This window comes from Hipposideros armiger, unplaced genomic scaffold, assembly GCF_001890085.2.
Source record: "Hipposideros armiger isolate ML-2016 unplaced genomic scaffold, ASM189008v1 scaffold_14, whole genome shotgun sequence".
Classification (NCBI taxonomy): domain Eukaryota; kingdom Metazoa; phylum Chordata; class Mammalia; order Chiroptera; family Hipposideridae; genus Hipposideros; species Hipposideros armiger.
The window spans coordinates 1,851,808-1,872,636 of NW_017731364.1; the positions used below are offsets into that span (position 1 = coordinate 1,851,808).

The 20,829-nt window shown below is 38.9% G+C and overlaps 2 protein-coding genes and 1 pseudogene across 12 annotated transcripts in view; all 3 read left to right on the forward strand.

Moving 5' to 3' along the window:
• KLHL24 (kelch like family member 24) overlaps positions 1-8,048 on the forward strand; it is a 38,238-nt gene extending 30,190 nt beyond the window's left edge. For all 11 annotated transcript variants that reach the window (XM_019668387.1, XM_019668351.1, XM_019668379.1 and 8 more), the window contains one exon: positions 3,084-8,048. In XM_019668387.1, the coding sequence (XP_019523932.1) occupies positions 3,084-3,284 (201 nt within the window). In that variant the 3' untranslated portion in view covers positions 3,285-8,048. The remainder of the gene's footprint in view (positions 1-3,083) is intronic.
• A 6,719-nt stretch (positions 8,049-14,767) lies between these two features.
• Positions 14,768-15,013, forward strand: LOC109396336 (ATP synthase subunit epsilon, mitochondrial-like). Its single transcript, XM_019668075.1, has one exon. It carries the CDS (start codon positions 14,843-14,845, stop codon positions 14,996-14,998), a length of 156 nt encoding a protein of 51 aa, XP_019523620.1. The 5' UTR covers positions 14,768-14,842; the 3' UTR covers positions 14,999-15,013.
• A 2,042-nt stretch (positions 15,014-17,055) lies between these two features.
• LOC109396183 (glutathione S-transferase P pseudogene) lies at positions 17,056-20,351 on the forward strand (annotated as a pseudogene).
• Positions 20,352-20,829: the final 478 nt, after the last annotated feature.

Sequence of the window (20,829 nt, forward strand, 5' to 3'; positions counted from 1 at the left end):
CTTTACCCCAATTACATTAAGTATCTGTCACTTGCATTCACTATACATATCTACGTGTTCTTGCTTTGATTCATTCTGTCTTCTTAGCCCTTAATGCCTTTTCTACATTCTCTGCCTGTAATTGTGCTCATCTTGTGGACCACAATCAATAGGGTTTGAATATAACACAATTTTTCTAAAGTTGTTGACATATAAGGTATAGTCTCCAATTAGTAATGTATTCAGAGTAACATTTCCCAACTGATAGACATAATAGGATCTTCAGCTTCATGGTACAGAGGGAATATAATCTTCTATCCCTCATGAACCACATTTCTTTAGCTCAATGATCCAAGCTATTCTTCATTGATTTATTATGCCAAATATTTTAAAATATGCACTTTCACTGAGAATTACTGTTCATTTAGAACTTGGCTATACTGTATAAAAGGATAACAGAGCTTAGGAAGATAATTGCCAGCATCTAATATAATGCAAGGCATATGGTAATATAGTAATTATGTTCTTTTTTAGTTTCAGATGTGTAAAACATCATAGTGATTAGGCATTTATATACCTCACAAAGCAATGACCCCAATAAGTCTATTACCCCTCTGATACTACAGAGTTATTACAATATTATTGACTACATTCCCTATGCTGTACTTTATATACCTGTGACTTTTTTTAAATTATAGTTGACATTCAGTATTATATTAGTTTCAGATATAAAGCATAGTGGTTTAACATTTGTATGATTCATTAAGTGATCCCCCCCAAGAAGTCTAGTACCCATCTGACACTATATATAGTCTTTACAATATTATTGACCATATGCCCCATACTGTGCTGTACATCCCCATGATTATTTTATAACTACCAATTTGTACTTCTTAATCCCTTCACCCTTCTCACTCAGCCTCCCACCCTCCCTCCCATCTAGTAACCATCAGTTTGTTTTCTGTATCTGTGAGTCTGTTTCTGTTTTGTTTGTTCATTTATTTTTTCCTTAGATTCCATATGTTCTTAACTGAATGAGAAAAAAACAACAGGATACACATGGTACATTTCCTCTAATTAAGCAGTGAATACCATTGACTTCAGAAATTTCAAGGACAAAACATTTAGATCAGAAATATATCAAATCTCTTAAAGCAAAAAATACTGAGATTTCTGGGATTATCTTTTCTCCCCTGTCCATTCTTACTACTTACTAGTACCTCTAAGTATACCTATGTATACATTATTGATAGGCAAATTTTGAACCATCTGTAAGTGTTTGCCTATGCTTTTCATGCTAATCAATGAAAAAGGATAAGCTAACTGTAATTTCATGGTAGACAGTTGAATCCTAGGATATGTTATTTTTAAATGCTTAGACTACTGAATGACAAAAAAGAGCTGAAAAAATGAGCTCTAGTTTTGTAGTCCGAATGGACCCAGCCTTTTTCTCTGCCCCTCGTCATTATGCTTCTTGACTTTGCATAATTCCTAAAAGACACAACTTGCTATTTTAAACATATTTTGCTTTTTAACTTTTATCAGAAACATCCTTTTAAAAATTGTGGGATTTTTTTTTGTCCTCCTTCAATATACCAGGTATTAAGATGTCATTAAAGTTTAGATAATGAATTTTTTTAAATCTGATTTCTTTTTCTTTATTGTTGTAGTAAGCATTGTTTAAAAATAATAATAATTGAAGAGAGGATCATGTTTCATAGTCTTGAAAAATAACTTCATGTATTGATAAATTATTTTTCTTACTAGCTGCCATTACTATGTGATTCTCAGAGAGCAAAATAAGCTACTATATCTAGTACAAGTAATTTTCTGATATGAATGAATAACTGTTTTTAAGGTTGCTTATTTCATTTAATTCTGAGCATTATTATCTGAAATGATATTAATAAGATCCTACAATTATATAGTTTAAGAATCATCATCAATGGAACTAAGGTTCATTAGTGTGAGGTACCTTGTACCTGAAAACTAAGGATGTTGTTATTGTTTTTTATTGTATTCGGAACTTTTAGAATTTATAGAAAGAGCTCATTGTGCTTTAGATGAAAAATGTTATAGTTTGGCACATAATTGGTACAGTTCATGGGTGGTATTCTGGATAAAAGTTTGTCATTCACTAATGATAATGGGCCAAGTCATTCTGGGTATATAAAAACTCTAATATAGGCATTTTTAAGTACTCACTAATTCTTCTGTACCTAAAGATACTATCCCCTATTATATAAGTTCACCAAGATTTTTTTTTCTACAAGAGCAAATTTTATATACATATAACAAATCTGCTCAAGTGAAAAATGTTTACTGTACTCAGTAGAACCATCTCGTTGGTTCTGTGGAAACAGGATAATAATATGCAATAACTTTCTCAATTGACATGAAATACAAATAGAAGAATATCTGACCTACAGCATAACCAGATCCATGCAAGTGAGACAATTGTAGTGTAATTTCTTTCTTTGAAGAAACAGTCATCCTTGCAAGAATATTTGTTTTGTATAGTAATTATTGACAGAGAAGAGTATTATTTAGCTAAGAATCCTATTATGTGGAAAGTTAACTGTAAAATGTTATTTTGGGAGTTTCTATGTCTCAGCCAAGGCCCATAATAACAGTGTTTTGTTAATTTGATTATAACTCTGTCATTTAACTTGTGGGTAATCTCATATAATGAATAATGTTCCTACTCATTGGTCGTATTATAGCCACGTATTATAGCCACTATTACAGGAAGAAAGGACCTTCCTGTAATAGGAAAAGCAAGCCAAGCTCTTCAAAGATTTTTTTTTTTTCAACTATCACTAAGTTAAAACCCTTCTCTCAGTCCACCACCCCCACTTCACCTCTCACATCTTGGCCCCAATTGCTAACATGTATTCTGTCTTAACACTCACTTCATCCATGCAAAATTATGTATCACTCACACATAGAGCAGGAGTTGGGCAAAAGGGAGTTTACTTCATGTCTCCCTTTTTTGACTGGGTTAAAGCATGTCTCATTTTACTTTTCAGTTTGCTAACAGATCCCTTACCTTCAACAGTTAATTTATTTTTATTTTTTATTTTTTTATGTGTTTGGTTAAACAGGAAAACTGTGGTATGTCTGTGTGTAATGGCAAAATATATATCCTGGGTGGAAGACGGGAAAATGGAGAAGCCACGGACACTATTCTCTGTTACGATCCTGCTACAAGTATCATCACAGGAGTAGCTGCAATGCCCAGGCCTGTGTCCTATCATGGCTGTGTGACTATTCACAGATACAATGAGAAATGCTTTAAGCTCTAAGGCCAGGATACTTCACCCAAGAGGCCACACTGATCCAAGATGAGAGATTTTAAAAACTCCAGAGTTGGAATTTGGCGTGTCTCCTTTGTGCCAAATGCATAAAACCTAAAAATAATAATTGTGGTCCTTTCTCCCCAAAATATCAATCTTTCAAACTGTAATAAAGCCTTTCCTGTAATTGAAAAAAAGAGGTGAGGGGTTGGTTGTTGTTGAAGGTAATAGCGGTATTGCTTGGGCTTTGAGACTGTACCTTTGTAAGTATTTGTAAGAAACTTATGTGGAATAGGAAATAATGTCTGCATACATTTTAGGAATTTGTGACTGGTCTCTTCATTTTTGTGTATTTATCAGCAAGACTATATTTCTTATTTTGTCATATATATAAAAAATTTTATGACTAGGCTTCATTTAGGTTGAATCACATAATGCTTAGAATGAATGCATTCTAAGGGGGAAGAAAATAAGTTTTAAAAATCATTGTCACTAAAAATATATCCAAGCTGATTAATTTTACTGAAGATTTTCTGTAATTGATAAAAATATGGTGACAACAATTTGAATATCATAAAATATTGAATTACCATGATTTCGTTCTTACAATTGCTGTCTTATATTAAATATATTTTGGGGAAGAGATTGGGTAGGAGATAGAAAAGCAGATGCCCCTAAAATTGGGATTAAAATATCAGGTTTATTCCTAGGAAAAAATTATTTAAGACCCATTGAAGGGAAAACGACCCACTGTGGCTCGCATCTCTCAATCCTCTAAGGAAGCTCCTTTTCTTGAACCTGGCAAAGGAGTCGAAGTTCATTTTGCAATATTATCTTGTGAAAAACAGGGATATGTTTTCTCCCTAGCCCCGTAGGGTTTGACCTCATCAGTATGGTGCTTTGGGTGAGGACCTCCTCCCTGGTTATCCGACTTGCTTGTGAACAGCTAAAAATCCTGGTAGTCTCTACTGTTAAGTTGCCTTTAAAGGATAAACCAGGGACCACCTAGCTCAATGGGTCCATTTTTCTTTTAAAATTAGCTATCTGAAAAAACTAACAGCAGTATGCAGTCTTCTAAGATGAACCTGTCATTTGGTACGCATTGTGTAAAATACTGATCAACATTCTCAAGCTTCTATACAACAAATTGCCCTTGTCTACATTTTACAACTCTGGTTTATAAAGCTTGCTAGTTTCCAGAGAGGAATGTAAAATTTTTTCTAAGGTAGATGGAATGGCAGGCACTGCAGCATAATTGATTATTGTTATTCCTGGGTGGACAGATATAATTTACAACATTTTAGGGATGTTCCAGGTAGCCTGCTGTATTTTGACTTCCCAGGCACTATTGTTATCTACATTATAATTATATACTCCTTGTCTTAGGAGAGATGATGAAAATATGTGATTATAGTGTCACCAGAATTCTGTAAAAACCAAGGTAGGAATTGAACAAACATTGATAAACTACTTTTTTTCTCTCATCTTAGAATGATACTGAGATTTCAAATAAACTATGGCATCAACTTGAATGCTTAGCTGAAATCTGAATTCTGAAGAAAACTAAAAAACGTTCACACTTTTAGGGAATTTTTACTTTCAAATCATACTTTGAAATGATACATACCTTTTTATGATAATTATCAGCAATTCAAAGAACAATACTCTGTCATTTTAGTTGAAACAATTGTAGGTATAATTAGGATACTTATTTTAATTTGCAAGTAAACATCTACTTTTTGCATTAATACCTTTTGTAGATAATGGAACCTATTTAGTTCAGAAAATTTTTTGCAGAAAATGAGGTAATGTATGAGAAAAGTGTAAATGCTGAGGATTATACAAATGATACTTGTTATTTCATGTTTATTTGTAAGATCATGTCCAACCATAAATACAGACACTTCACACACAAAAGAAAACTTTCTCAAGATAACTTGTATTCTAGTATTTTTGTCTATTGTAAAAGTATTAACTATTTACTGGTATTATTCATTTTTTTAATATCCATGTCTTCATTGTAGTAAATTTGAAATGAAATCTGGTAGAACAGAATTTGTTTACATATAGACCTTACACCTGTATTGTTTAATTTTTTTCTCTACATAATTTAAAACTACATGAATTAAGTAGGCCACCAAAAACTAAGCTTAAGTGCTAGGAAATTAAAGTAACTATTTTTAAAGTTACTCAAATGACAGTTTAATTTCCTTTAATTATTTACCTTTCTTTACTGAGTTTTGATAAATAATGGTGTTAACATTGATAAAATAAGGAATTTTAGGGTTAATTATATCAAAAGGAATATATCAACCAAATTTGTGTCAGATTTTATTCATACTGTCATCACATAGTTGACAAATTTGATAAGTAATGTTCATATAAGCCTTTGGGTTAGTATATATAATATATATATATATATATATATATATATTATATATATATATATATATCCATGTGTGGAACATAACATAGTATGATCATGTACACATACACAAACTCTCAAGAAATGTATCAGTTTGTAGTGATCAGAAAAAAAGCACATAAATTAAAAATTAATTGAGCTTATTAAATTTAATTCCAGAAGATCTTTTATTTGGGCATTTCTAGAATACTTTTTTACATTTGAAAGTACATGATGAGTATTAATCTGATGACGTGTATGCAGTTAGAATCTATATAATACATACGGTTTTACAAAGTCAGAAAACAAATTGGAGGTGGAGATGCACTTGCTAAACCCACTCAGTGGGAAAGGGAATTGAAGGGTATGTTTTGTGAATCAACAGAAAAGTACAGTTTGTTTCTTTCATGAACTTTAATTCTTTTCCACGTGTTCCTATTATGTGAGTGAACTATAGACAGTGATCTAATTCTTACCATTAGAAGACCTTCGTTTTCTACTCTAATCTTCCCACTGACTATAGCACAGGTATGAAATGGCAGCCTATTGGATCTTCAGTAACCTTTTTTTTCCTAGATGACTAAAATATAGATATTTACTCCACTTAAACAAGGTGTTAAGGAAAAATGATGTATATACTCAGGGAGGGTATGAACTTGTCATTTTTGCCTATTTGGGGTGTTTAAAGTGCCATAACTAAGGAACCTTCTGTTCATTATTCTAGAGTAAATTTAATTGGGAAAAGGGGCTTCACATGGCAGTGGTTGAACATTCATTCTTCTATATTTAGAAAGACGAAAATGTTTTGTGGACTGATACATTTTCTCTTAGCGAATATGAATTGTTTATGTATCTCTACTGTCAAATACTCTTTTTGAAACTCAGGAAAGACAAAGGTTCAATTATATACTACTTTTGTCAATATACAAACCAGGTGTGTATTTCTTCCTGTTGTCTGGATATGGCAATAGATCTGTTTAATTGCTGTGAGAACCCATACATGAAAAGAGAGGGGTTAAATTGTTTATGTGTGCCTGTTGTGTCTTGAGATTTATATGTGGGAAAGACATCTACTTCAGACTGTACTTTCAAAGAGGAGAGCTTGCTGTTTATGTGGTGCCAAGTGATAAGATATAATGTCTCCTAAAGGCTTCGTTTGTATAGACTGCCTTTATTTTAGTAAACTCAATACACCACATAATTTTGGCCTTATTAGAATTTGTTCATTGTATTGAAAGCCAGGTTTACATCACCTCAACCAATTATTCTTTTTAGTTAAATGAATTTATACATTCATACCACGTAACCAGAACGGGGCAATGTGGTTGACCTTCAAGGCAGTAGGTTTGACTAGCTAGCTATACTTTTTGTCATATCTAATGCTAAACACCAGAAACCACTTGAGCCAGGAGTGTGAATTGATAATTCCAGAGACATTTTCAACATACTTCAAACATTTTTAAGTGTTTTATATGAATATTTTACATTTGTGTGATTGCCTAGATATTAAATTTACTTAGTGCTAGAGATGATCATCATAAATAATTTTTTTAAAAAACAACTCATAACTTATTTTGTATATTGTTCCAAAGAAAAGAATTGTTTAATGTTTTAAAAATAACTGCATCTGAATTTGTGCCTTAAGTTCTCTAGTGCTATTTCAACTTTCAATCTAAATAAAGCTTACCTTAAATAGGTTTCACATTCGTTTCCTATAGAGTAAATAAATTTCTTTAAAAATTTTTTTTTCCATTCAGTCCTTCTTAAATTTTGTAATGAGCACCAATTGTGTGGTTGCTTGGCCAAGTGAGAATGTTGAGAGAGGTTTGGGGGTGTTTGGAGTTTTATTATATTTTTTTGGTTTTGATACCAAGGTGCTTTTTACGATATTCAGAAAAACATCTATCCTACATTGATTAAGCCCTTGTAAACATCACTTGCAGTATCTACATCTAATGTCAAAAAAGGAAGTCTACTTATTTTTGTTCTATTATGTACTATTTCTTTTTTCTCTACAGACTTTCTTATTTAACTTCCTTGAAAAAGTTCTTATTCTTCCCTTTCCAATCACCCTTCCCATGGTTTATTTAAAATTTTGTTAAGAATTTCTGGAGCTGAGACAACACAATTATAAAGTTGAACAAAAGTATAATATGCTTTACAACTTTTACAGATCTTTGGCGGCCAAATGTCATTTGCCTTCAATTAGAGGCTACAGAGTCTTCACAGTGAAAAAAAAAGGCTTTGTATTTCTCCTCAATTCAGTTGTAGCACATTAATGCTTATATATTTTGTTTAAATATACTTTGTGCATAGTATTTTTTAAAAGTTGTATCTAATGTATCTAATAAACCATTATTACTTGACTACATGGTTGTATTAAATTTTGTTTACCAAAAATTTGTTCTGTTTTAAATATATCCAAGTGGTTGTGGGAAAAAGGGATGGAAGAAAATACTTATTAATATATGTGTGTATTTACTGTTATGTCCATAAAGCAACTAGAAGAATAAACAAGAAACAAAAAACGTGTGTATGAGGAAAGGAAATTGTGGCTGAGGGACAAGTATAAAGGAAACTTCATGGCATAATCATATATGTATAATTAAATGTAATTATGTATAAATATATATAATCAATATTTTAGTTTCAACCACATGGAAGTGTTACTTGTGTTCAAAAAAATTTAATTACCAGAAAATGGTCCTCAACATTTGCACTCTCGTGTTCTTTTGGTTCTCAAAAGTATCCATTAATAAGAGGTAATATCAAGGGTAAAGGGCTTAAGAAAAAAATTTTTTCAGTTGTCAAAGGACATATTTACTGGAGAGAAAATGTCTGATTTTATATTAGAAGAGTAAAATTTTGAAAAGATACAGAAGCACTGCAATGCTTAGCTATTTGTGCTTAGTTTTTAAAATAGTGCCATTAAAGTAAAATGGCAAGTTAGAGGGCTTCTTAAATAATACATGTTAAAGGTGTTTTCATTTGACTTAATTCCTCAGTAGCCAAGGGACGTATGTTGACGGGTAAGCACAGTTTCGGCACAGAAGAGAATATGAGTGTTGGTTCCTTCTCCATGCAACCGGTTCAGGACAAAAATGCGATGTGCGAAGGCAGGAGTTGAAGGAATTGAAAGTATTTGTTAGCTTATATTTGGAAAACCATAGACAATGGGCAAAGAGTAAGAGCCTCTTATACTTTAAAGTTTCTCTTTTAAAAAATCACCTGTACTCTTAAGTGGACTAAGAGAAAAATGGGCTATACCTGCCTTCTGTTTCTCTGCTGTTTAACTGTTAATGGAGATTAAGAAAACGAAAAGGATCTTCCTAATTATGTTGGGGTCTTTTTAGTTTTCTATATTTTATGATGTTTGACATCTTTGGAGGATCTTGATGGCTGGAGAGAGACTGTCCCCCACCTCTAGGAGTAGTTAATTTCTAGAGACAGTAAACAACTTATCAGCGAACCTACCTTTCATATATAAACAGATCCTTTGTCCTTCTCCCCCAGCCACCTTTTTTAACTCACACACCAAAGACAATGTTCCCTTGCACTCAATCATCCTGAGACAAGGTACCAAACAACAGCCCCTATATGTCAAAGTCAGCCACAATTATTCAAACTAGCCAATCCTAGACTGTTTACCCTGCCCTCGACTTTCCCATGGAGACCCCAATAAAGTCTGTGGCCTCTACCTTCCCCTCATTCCTTTCTATCTCCTGATTGACACAGGTGCTTCTCCTCTGGCCCTGCGTGGCATGCCGCACCTCTTGTTTCCAGGCGAACTATAAGTAACTTTTAACTTGTCCTTCGATGGCATTGACTTCTCCATGTCGTCACTCACTCACCTTTATAAGTTAAGACTCACAAATCACTTGTTCACCTTTGTATTCTAATACCATGCTTGGCACAAAGGTGCTTAATGTTTTAATGAATAAAAGTATCAATTATGATTTTATGACTACAAGATCCTGTTCAAAACAGCTCAAAGCAGTAGTCAGAGTTTGACAAACATAATCCATACAGATGTACAATTACCAAAGTCCTAAAGAGGAATCAGTCCAAAGAATCAAGGCTTTGAGAGCTTCTATCTTTTTATTCAGAGAAAATGTGATAAAAGGAGGCATCTTGTCCAAATGGGAAGAGGACAGAGAATTTTAAAAGGTATTGTTTAATACACACACTTCATTCTAGTAAAACTTGGTGATTGATAACCAAAAACGATAAGACTTTTAGGAGTTCAGTGTCCTGAGGTGAGCAAATAGAGGAGGTAAAACAAAACAGAAAGCAACCCTTCAAGAAGCTTTCTGGTGTGTGGCAGCTGTGGAAATGGGCCTGACTTACCTCCAAGCACAGGGAGCATAATTGACCAATTAATACCCCAGGGCTGGCTTTGAAATCCATCTTGCATTTGAACTGAGGCCACACCTCCCACCAGTTGCTTCTAGCCAATGACTTGTGACCGATATGAAGGCACACCAGTTCCTCGGAGTCTGGTCTCTTCTGATGGTGGTTTTTGACTCCGGGACTCTGGCTTTGTATAACCTTCGTTAGACTACATGGCAATGTAGGATGCTTCTATCCAACCTTCTTCCCCTTTCTCCTTCACCTGCTTCTAGGATCTAACGGTTCTCCCAGCCTTCTCTGGCTTCCTACCTCCATGTTTTCCCTCCCAGGGCCTTTCCTTGCACATTTTAATGAAAATCCTTGCATGTTTTATCTCGTTTTGCCATCTGCTTCTCAGAGAACACAGGACTAGCACACATAGCAACTTAAAACAAAACAAAAGAAAAATCCCTTGGAAATCAGCCCTGATAATGAAGTTAGCACTGTGGCAATCCACTAAACCTGGTATTCTAAAATGTCCTACTTGTTACACTTAGACTAGATTTGGGGCAACATAATGGGAAAATAGGTTCTGAAGTCATAACTGTTCAAATGCCAATTTTAAGACTTACTACCAGTGTGCCTTTGGGCAAGCTATTTAATCTTTCTGAACTTCAGTTTCCCCTCTTCCCACTTAAGCTTGTTGTGAGCATTAAATTAGAATGTAAAAGCACTTAACACAGTACTTGACAATGGTGCTTCATCAGGATTATAGTCTTTTACAGCTTAAAGATTTCATTCATTAATTTATTTGACAAACACTGAAATCCTTGATGTGGTTCAGGCAGAATAAATGTTTCCTCCGGGATTGCAACAATGAGTGTGACAGTCCCTGTCCTCATAGACTGATGGGAGAAGCAGACATGTGAACAGACAGTCCTATAATGTGATGGAGGAAGTTCTAGGTATTCCAGGTACTGAGAACTGTGTGAATGGGAATTAAAAATCACCCCTTTTGGGGTAAAGAGATCTATGGTCTCTTCTTTCCAATAGTTGCCAAGCACTGGGCAGGGTGCTGTGGGATTAATACATCAAATGAGACAGGCCCTATCCTTCACAAGCTTTGTGTCATGTGGGGAAATCCGTAGCAATAGGGAAAGGCTGCTTGCTGAGACATGGAAATCACATTACACTAATGTCCTAGTGTGTTGCATATTCCACTTCTCAACTGGTAGCTTCCTTATACCTACCATTCACAATGTTGTTTATTAGCAAATTTGATATCTGACTCGTAGTCTTGCTCTTTAATTTTGATTTCTACCATTATCCTGGGTCATTTCAGCATATAGGACCCATCCCTTTGCTCTAGTCTCACATGATTTTGACCTCTAATCAACAGACCTTCACCCCTGTGCACTCCAGTAACACACAGGCCATGTCTTAGATTGTTTCATCACTCAGAATTATTTTTCCTATGAAAATTAAACTCTAAAGCCTTTCTGTATTTTACTACAGCCTTCCTTTCCTTCTATCTCTCTCATTCCATGACTTTTTTTGTGACCTTATCCAGATCTCCAATTTTCTAACATGTCTTCATGCAGGCCCCTGGGTTACCCATTATCCCCTCCCGCCTGCATTCCATAATTATAATATCATTCCAACCACCCTCAGCAGCACGCAACATCTGCTTCCCATTTGGATCTTCCATTCCACTTACTCTCCTGCTGCCTACGTGTGTATCAACCCAATTGTTGACCTCCTCTACTCCTACTCCCAAGCTATTGAGCACTGGTAGAGAAAATCAATTAGCTGCAAATGATACCTCTAAAATTCTGTGATCTCAAACCTCAACAGAGCAGTATTCTTGGCAAGCCTTCATTGTGCATCTACTCTCCTTCTTTTCCCTTTCTCCATAACAGCTCATTACCACTCCCCTGGAGCGCTCCACTGTCTTCTCTTTCATTCTGAGCAGTTGATCTTGCCTTCTCCTTCAAAGGCTGAAAAGACATGAGGTAGAAACTCTCTCAACATGTTGCCCTTCCGTACTTATTTCCTATCCTCTGTCTTCTTCATGACTTAGATGTCCTCCCTCCATCTAAACTCTGAATCCCACTCACCTGGCACCTTAGGGACTTCCCTCTATCTCCTTCTCTGATTTTCAACCTCTCTTTCTATGAGCACTTTCCCGTAGCATTTCAACAAATGCCAGCCTCTCCCATCTTTAAAATACTTTCTGCAGCCCTAAGTTCCCTTCTAATTCCACTCACTTTTCTAAATGTCTCTCCTTGGCCTCACTTCTTAATACACTGCAGTCTGGCTCACACACTCATACTGCTACAGAAATCACTCTTGCCAGGAGTACCAATTACATCTTATTGCTAATCCAAAGCCCTTATCTTATTCAACTCCCTACAAAATTTGATGCTGTTGATTATATTTTTCCTGTCTTGGCTATTATCACAATTTTCCTTTTAGATCTCTTTCACGGGCCCTTCCTCTACCTCTTTTGTAAATCCTCAATCATCAGGCTTTCTTCTTACCCTGCAGATAATCTTCCTGGGTAATTTTATCCACTTCTGTGGCTTCGGTTATGACTGTATTTGATGACTGTTAAATCTAAATCAGTCGAGACACTTGATACACACAACAATGATCTTCAAGCTGAAATGATCTGGATAGAACATCCATGCCCACACCCCATAATTACTAAAGATTTTATCTTTGCCTCACTTAACCCTTAATTGAAATTCTTCTTGGAAACAATTGGTTGACACTATAGTTCATATATTTGGCTGGCTGTTAAGAACCAGGGAGAGAGGTCTGAATTGTTTAGGGAGAGAGGAAGGCTTTGCTTCTTGCCAAAGTAAATACAATATGAAATTCCTCAAATCTTGAGCGGGGTAGGGAGGTGGGAAGAAATGCTTCATGGGCTTACCCATCTCTGTGCCTTGGCTTCTTTCTCCTGGAATGCGTGGCCTGTAACTTCCCACGTGTTCTCTGAAAGAGCTAGGGTTCACTTCCTCATGGGAGCTTCGGTGACCACTCTATCCCCACCTAAGTCTGACTTAGATGACCTCTTCTATGCCCCCAGTACTCACTTGATATACCTTTGTCAAAGTACTTTTCTGTTTACTTGACTCTTTATCTCCCTCTCCAAGGTTATGGACTCTTCAAAGTCAGGAAACATTTCTTATTTGGAGAGGTCTAAGAATCTATCTAGCCAAGAATCCAGTTCAGGGGATAGGATCAGCTGGGGTAAGATGCCTTAGTGGATACTTTTGGAAAGCCTGAGATCACTGGAAAGGGAAAGGAGATAGAAAATGGCTAGAAGGTAGAGTGCCAATGACAAATGGCCTATTTTGAACTTGCCTGGAACTGAAAAGTTTCATCAATATTTGTTAAATCATAATTTTAATGATTTCTTGCATCTTACATAACAGGTAGTGACTTTCCCTGACCTTATTATTAGGTTTTGGGTTTCTGTCTAAATTTAGGGTCAGTAGCAACCCTCTTCTTGCTTCTGAGTCTAGCTCAAAAGCTGCCTTATCTACGAAGCCTTTCCTGAGTCCCCAAATAGATTTATTTTTCACTCCTTGAGTACCAAGTCTGTCTTATTAACTTAATTCTATCCCCAGGACCTGGCAAAGTGCCTGGCACAGAGTAGGTAATGAATATTTATTTATCTACTAATCACTATGGGAAGCAAAAGGCATATGTTGGGGGAAAAAGGGAACAGGGATATTATAAAGCCCCCAACGTCCTGTAGTGAGCCCTGGTTTGGTTCACAGCTACTGCCTCTCTTGTTATGCTAAGTGGAAGTCCTAATAGACTGCAGCCCAATCTTTTATTCCTGACTTACTTGGCTGCAGCTATCCCTAACCCCTACCTGTACCCTCACCCTCACATTTGCAATTATCCCATTTTTATCAAAATGTATATAAGTGGGTTAATTATATGACATATGAATTATATTTCAATAAAGTTGTGATATTTTTAAAACTTCACATAAACCCCTTTCTTCAAGAAACCTATTCTAGGGCCAGCCGAGTAGCGCGTTGGTTAAGAGCTGGCTTGGGACACCAGAGAGCCCCGGTTCGGATCCCACATATGAGGGCCAGTGACACTGCCCTCCACAGCTAAGATGCTGAACAACAGCTCAACCTGGAGCTGGGCTGCCGTGAGTCAACGGCGTAGGCTGCAGCCCCTGTGGCAGTGGGTTGCCATGGGCTACAGTGTGTAGTCAGCAGCAGCGTGAGCGGCCAGCAGCCGCAGTGAGCCGCCGTCCAGAAGCCAGCGACTGATCTGCCTCGCCCAGGAAGAGCGCAATGATGGTGCCAACTTGGGCCAGTGAAACAACGTCCTCCACAACTAGACTGAAGAACAAAAGGACAGCAACTTGTCTGTTCCCCTTCCCCCAATTCCCCAATAAAAATCTTTTTAAAAAAACACCCATTCTACCCAAAGTTGCTATCAGAACTGGAGTTGTGAGTCTCCATTTGAAGTCTGCCATATGAAGTCTGCTTAGCTGCTATAAATGCCATGTCTAAAAGGAGAGAGTTATGAGAGATGGGGTAACGAAAGGAGAGGCGAGGCACAGCTTCTTAATCCTATGTCGTTGCATAAATTAATCTTTTATACAACATATTAAGGTCAACACAGTACCACAGTACAATTAAGGGTCAAAAAAAGCTTTCCCAGCTATCATACCCAAAATTATGATTTGATTTTTACTTTAAAACAGACTACCTGCGACCTTCCGGCCGCTGGGTTGCGCGCTTAGCCGACATTGACGCGTCCTCGCGATTTGGCCCGACAAGCCCACTCTCGTGACATCATGGTGGCTTACTGGCGACAGGCTGGACTCAGCTACATCCGATACTCCCAGATCTGTGCAAAAGCAGTGAGCGATGCTCTGAAAACAGAATTCAAAGCAAATGCCGAAAAGACTTCTGGCAGCAGCGTAAAAATTGTGAAAGTGAAAAAGGAGTAATCCATCCTGACTAAAGCTGGAAACACTGCATTTTCAAGGTGAAGATGTGTGGTCACATGTTACGGCAGATTGAAAACGATCACACTTCATGAAAAAATATACCTGTCTTGTTCCTAGATTGACAATGTCAATAAATTGAAGTATATGATAAAAAAAAAAAAAACAGACTACCTGCATTTAGGACCATCAAGACCCAAACTCATTCTTTTTCTTTTCTTTTTTTTTTTTAATTGGGGAACAGTATGTTTTTCCAGGACCCATTAGCTTCAAGGGAAGTAGTTGTTTCCATCTAGTTGTGGAGGGCACAGCTCCTTGGCCCTTGTGGGGATCGAACCAGCAACCTTGGTGTTATGAGCCTGCGCTCTAAGCACCTGAGCTCACTGGCCACCCCAAGACCCAAATTCATTCTATACACGAACTCTGACTACTCAAATTTTCTACTTGGTCTTATCTACAGTGAATAGAAAATAAAGCATCAGGGAAAATTCCCTGCCAGTTTCCCCTCTTTTGTTACTTTTGTCACGTGAACAATTCTGCTCCAGGCACATTTATGGCTGTTCTGACATTATTGCTGCTTAGCTGGGAAACACCGAACCTGGATAGATTTGCCCTGAACATATGAACAAGGCATTTTACAAGCATATAAGGCGAGACATAATGGTCATATGAAGTATGAGTTTGGAGACGTTTGGAGAATAAAAGTTATTACACATGTGGTATGTTTCACTGCCAAGGTCAATTTATGCAAGATTGCTCATCCCTCCCAACTAAAAAAACCCCTGTTCACTTGCATTGAAGGAATCTGAGAATTGATTACAGGGGCAACGTCCCCAAATCTGCCATTGGGTGCCCCTTGTGAAGGCCAAATACGATTTCTAACATCAGAGTCAACAGGATAGTACTCCGGACAGTAATTGACTTTTGAAACCTGATGTATGCAACCTTATTTGTTTTGGCTATTTAGGCCATCAGGAGTCTCTTATTTTATTTGGAAATGAAGGCTATTTACGGTCAGGACTGTACTTTTTTTTTTNTAGCCACATTCTCCAGCCATTCCCTGCCAATGAGTCCACCATTGCCTCATGTGAGCACCTGGCTCCCGGCACAGTGCCCATTGTCCTGTCCACAGTTCTTTCTATTTGCCTGGCAGGAAGCATGCAGAGAAGGCTCGTTTTCTGGCACACCAGGTGCAAGTTGTGGACACCAAGCAGCATTTTTTGAGATCCTTCTCCCTTCCCAATGCTGCTCTGTGTTCCACAGTCCTGCTCCATGTGAGACTTCTGCCAGAATTGGGCTGCCTTCCAAGCTAGGCCAGGGGAAGTGGGCTTCTAGCACTCCCCCCTCCCCTCAGCTGGATACTTCTATGCCCCTGCATGAGGGTTAGACCCCAAAAGTAGGGGAACACTGACACACTCATGCTGACCTCTTACCTTACATCTTTCTCCATGTAACTTATTGTTATCTCCCAATTTCTAGTCTCTCTTTGAGGCTTAGCCTAAGGCTCAAGGCCTTTCCTGCCTTTCACATTAGATTGACCATAAAATGAACTGTTTTGTTCATTTCTGATTCTCAGTGCCTGACACAGTGCCAAATCACAGAATAGAAATATAGTAAAAATTTGCTGAACAAATATTATTAATCTGGTTTACCCTTAGTAGACCTTAAGGTCAGGAGACTGGGGTGACATATTATAAACCCTTCTATTCCTTTATATTGCAGGATTTTGGAGTCAGTTCCTGGCCCTACTAGTCATTCATTCAACAAATACTTTTTGGGCTCATACTACGTGCAATGCACTGGGCTTGCTATTGGCGATAAAGAAATAAATCCTTTAAAACATTTTTATTAACCATTAAATACATCCAAAAATTTGATAACATATATGTAAAGTATGAAACAATTACAAAGTGAATCCCCTTTAAACCTATCACCCAGCTCCAATGGTAAAATCTTTACACAGTGAGGAGAATAGGTTGAAGGGGGACAGAAACAGATCCCTGGAGCCCAGCTGGGAGACTAGAGCAGTCTTGGGCAGAGATGAAGGGGTCTGGGGCGGGATGGTGCCGGTAAGAAAAAGGAAACGGTGGGCTTAAGAGATATTTAGGAGGAAACCTGGACTTGATGGATTGTCACTAGTTGTGTGACCTAGATAAGTTCCAACCTTTCTGAGCCTTAGTTTCTGCATCTGTAAAGTAGGTTGGTAATAAATAACTATAGTTATTTGTATCCCTAGTACTTAGGCACAAAGCTTGGTGCAACATGACACACAAAAATCATAGCTACTGCTGTTATTACTGTGCTGTATAAGCTTCATTAATGCCGGCAGAATGAATATTCTATCAAGTTTGGGACTGCGTCATTTCCTTGTAGGGAGGAAAATGATAAATGACAGTGATTCTGCCAAAACCGATCCCCATACTCCCCACGTAGACCGGCAGCTCGGGCCAGGGCCAGAGTCTGGGCGGGGGCCAGCTCCCGCCCCGCCCCGCCACCCCAAGTAGAACTGTTTTTGAACATTCTCCTTTTTACATTGCCTAAATTCCACCAGAACCAACTCATATTATAGCTGAAATTTTGTATTTATTTTACCTTACCTTTCCAAGTAATTTTCAGACACTTTTAGCATGTGCTCAGAGGCTTCTCTTTTTATTTTTAACAACTTTATTGAGGTATGTGCTTTTGCTATGAACATTCCTATGCAAATTTTGTGTGGACATATGCTTTCATTTCTCTTGGGTATTTGCCTAGGAGTGTAACTGCTAGGTCCTATACCTGTACCTGCTCGGTAACTGTGGTACCTCTATGTTTAACATTTTGAGGAACTGCGAAGCTGTTTGCCACACAGCGGCTACATGCTCTTACATCCCCATCAGCAATGTACGAGAGGTCCAATTTCTCCACATCTAGAGGCCTCATTTTTATATCAAACAAACAGAGAGTCCAACCAGTTCCAGCCATAGAATGTTTCCTTTCAGGGCAAATTCCACACCCTTTCCCTTTTTTTCATGAATGAAAACATGTCTTGCATCATCACCCCCATTCCCAAAGTCTGCAATTCTACAGTGACTGTGCAATCCACATGGAAGAGAAGCACAATACATGGCTTCTTTTGGGTTAGGGTAGGATCCAGTAAGATCTACAAGAGTAGGATTGATTTTGCCGAAATCCGAATAAGCCAACCAGACATTTGGTTTCTTGTTTGGACCTAGTTGGAGACAATCATTTATTTTTAACTGCCTGAGTGTAATTCCCAGACACTAACTACATTAATGGTTTGCTTGGGGCTGTAAATAAGTGAGGTCCTCATTTTACATGTATAATTAGTATCTGCATCCTGGTAGGGAAACCTCATTACGTTAAGGGCTCCAGGGTTCCCACTCCTGTTAATCTTAGGAAGAAGGGTGGTTGGTTTTCCCAGGGAGATGGCCAGGATACCTGGGGCCTGAGAACCTTTGCTCAGTTTAGCAAGAGTTTCCCATTTGAGCCAGTGTCCCCCTCCCCCTCTCAGGCAGAGCCTTGAGTTCCCCACCCTTCTCAGGCTTTCCTTGTTTCTCTGCTGCAAGAAGCTGTTTGCCAGCAGTTGCCAGCGTGAACCTCCCCCACCAACCCCCCTGCAACCCCAAACTACTGGCTCCTTTTTCTGGGTCAGTATCAACACTCCTGGAACCTTCTTGACTAACTTTAATACTAGTTGCTTTTCCTTTCATTAACATTGTACATTTAACATCCACACCCCCACACCCCACACCCTACTCCACTCCCCAACCCTACTCAACCCACCTCCACCCCCAATCTCTAGTGACTGTGCAGGTGAATGATGCCTGAGGAGGCCTGGCCAAGGAGGGGCCTGAAATCCAATCTCCAGCCACTTGCCAAGCTATGTACCCCAGCACAGGTCTTTGTCTGCTTGAAGAATGGGGCAGCTTTTCCTCATGTGCCATTTGACTTAGCAGGAGCCAGCCTCCTTTCCTTTTCTCCCTAGTTTCCTCTGAGTTCATTACCAAATCTCTCAGTATTTTCTCCCCAATTATTAAATCTATCCATTTCCTTTCATCTCCACTGTCCAGGGTAAGCCACCCTTATTATTCACCTAGGTGACTTTGCAACTGAAATTGCTTTGCAACTGTCTGGCTGCTTCTTTGTTCACACACGTTTCCAGTCACTCCCCATCCAATTGCCAAGGTAAGTGATCTTTTTTTAAAGGGCAACTTGAATACATTAACTCCCTGGCTTAAAATCCTTGATGACTTCCTGTTGTTCTTACCATGAAGATCAAAATCTTACCTCCAGTGTGTTCTTGCTCCTGTTTAACTCTCAGCCCCATCCCCAGCCACTCTGCTCTTGCTTAAGTTTCCCTGGACTTCTCTCGCCTTATCTTAGGCTTTATGGTGACTCAACAGCTCCTACCACCTTCAGGTTTCATTTAGTAATTTTTTCAGGGAGGCCTTTTCTACCTTCACATTAAATTTGGTCTCTCTGTGTGGTGCCTTCTCAGCACCCTGTCCATTTCCTTCATAGAGCTTATCTGTTGTTGGAATGTACAACACTGCATGCATATGTGTAAAAATCAGTGGCTATGTTATTTCTATTTAAATGATGCAAACTTTCTCATGGGCTCTAATTCCTACTGGGGATTGGGCTAAACTTAAGCTCGCCAGTGAAAGTTATCTGGTCTTGAGCGCATCTGCCACTGCCGCCGCCACCACTTTTGTCTACGCTGCAAGAGAGAGGCCCTACACCATCGTCTATTGTACTTCCCTGTTTGAAGGCACTGCGAGGCCATGTGCATGATGCTGGCTGACCAGGGTCAGAGCTGGAAGGAGGAGCTGGGGAACCAAAGAGAACTGTCTGCAGGGCCCTCTCAAGGCCTCCTGTCTGTATGGGCAGCTCTCCAAGTCCCAGGACAGAGACCTCATCCTGATCCAGTCCAATGCCATCCTGTGCCACCTGAGCGTCTCCCTTGGACTATATGGGAAGGACCAGCAGGAGGTGGCCCTGGTGGACATGGTGAATAACGGTGTGGAGGATCTCCGCTCCAAATACATCACCCTCATCTACACCAGCTACGAGGCAAGCAAGGAGGACTAGCTGAAGGAACTGCCCCGGCACCTGAAGTCTTTTGAGACCCTGCTGCCCTAGAACCAGGGGGACCAGGCCTTCATCGTGGGCCACCAGGTCTCCTGTGCAGACTACAACCTGCTTGACTTGCTGCTGAATCACCAGGTCCTAGGCCCCATTGCTTGGACTCCTTCCCCTCGCTTTCCGCCTACATGGCAGCCTCAGTGCCCCGCCCAAACTCAAGGCCTTCCTGGCTTCCCCCAAACATGTGAACCTCTCCGTCAATGGCAACTGAAAATGGTGAAGACTTGTGACACCCTCAGCAGGAGGCAGGGGCTGCCTGCCTCCCTGTCCCCAGGACCAATAAAATTTCCAAGAGAGAAAATAAAAAGTTATCTGGTCTTAAACAGTCTCATTTAGGGTAAATATTCAGTCAATTCAAAGTTGCAAGCCTGTCAGAGTTTTCCCCTCTCCCCTCGACTTCACAGGGTGGCCTGTGGGATCCAAACGAAGCTTTAAGGCAGTGGCAGGAGGGGTGCAGAATGGTGAGCTGTAGCCTGGGTCCTCGCAGGCCTTCCTAGTCACATCTGGTCACCATGGCCCTGCTGGCATCAGCTGCTGAGGTTGCTGGCTGATCTGTTGCTTTAGCACCTTGAGGGTCTGATGTCTCACCTTCCCCGCCCCTACTCCTCCACCCCTTCTCCTCTTACCAGCTGACTTGGGAGCACTTCAGCTCTTGCTGGTGTCTTCAGCTCTCCCCATCCTTGAGGTTC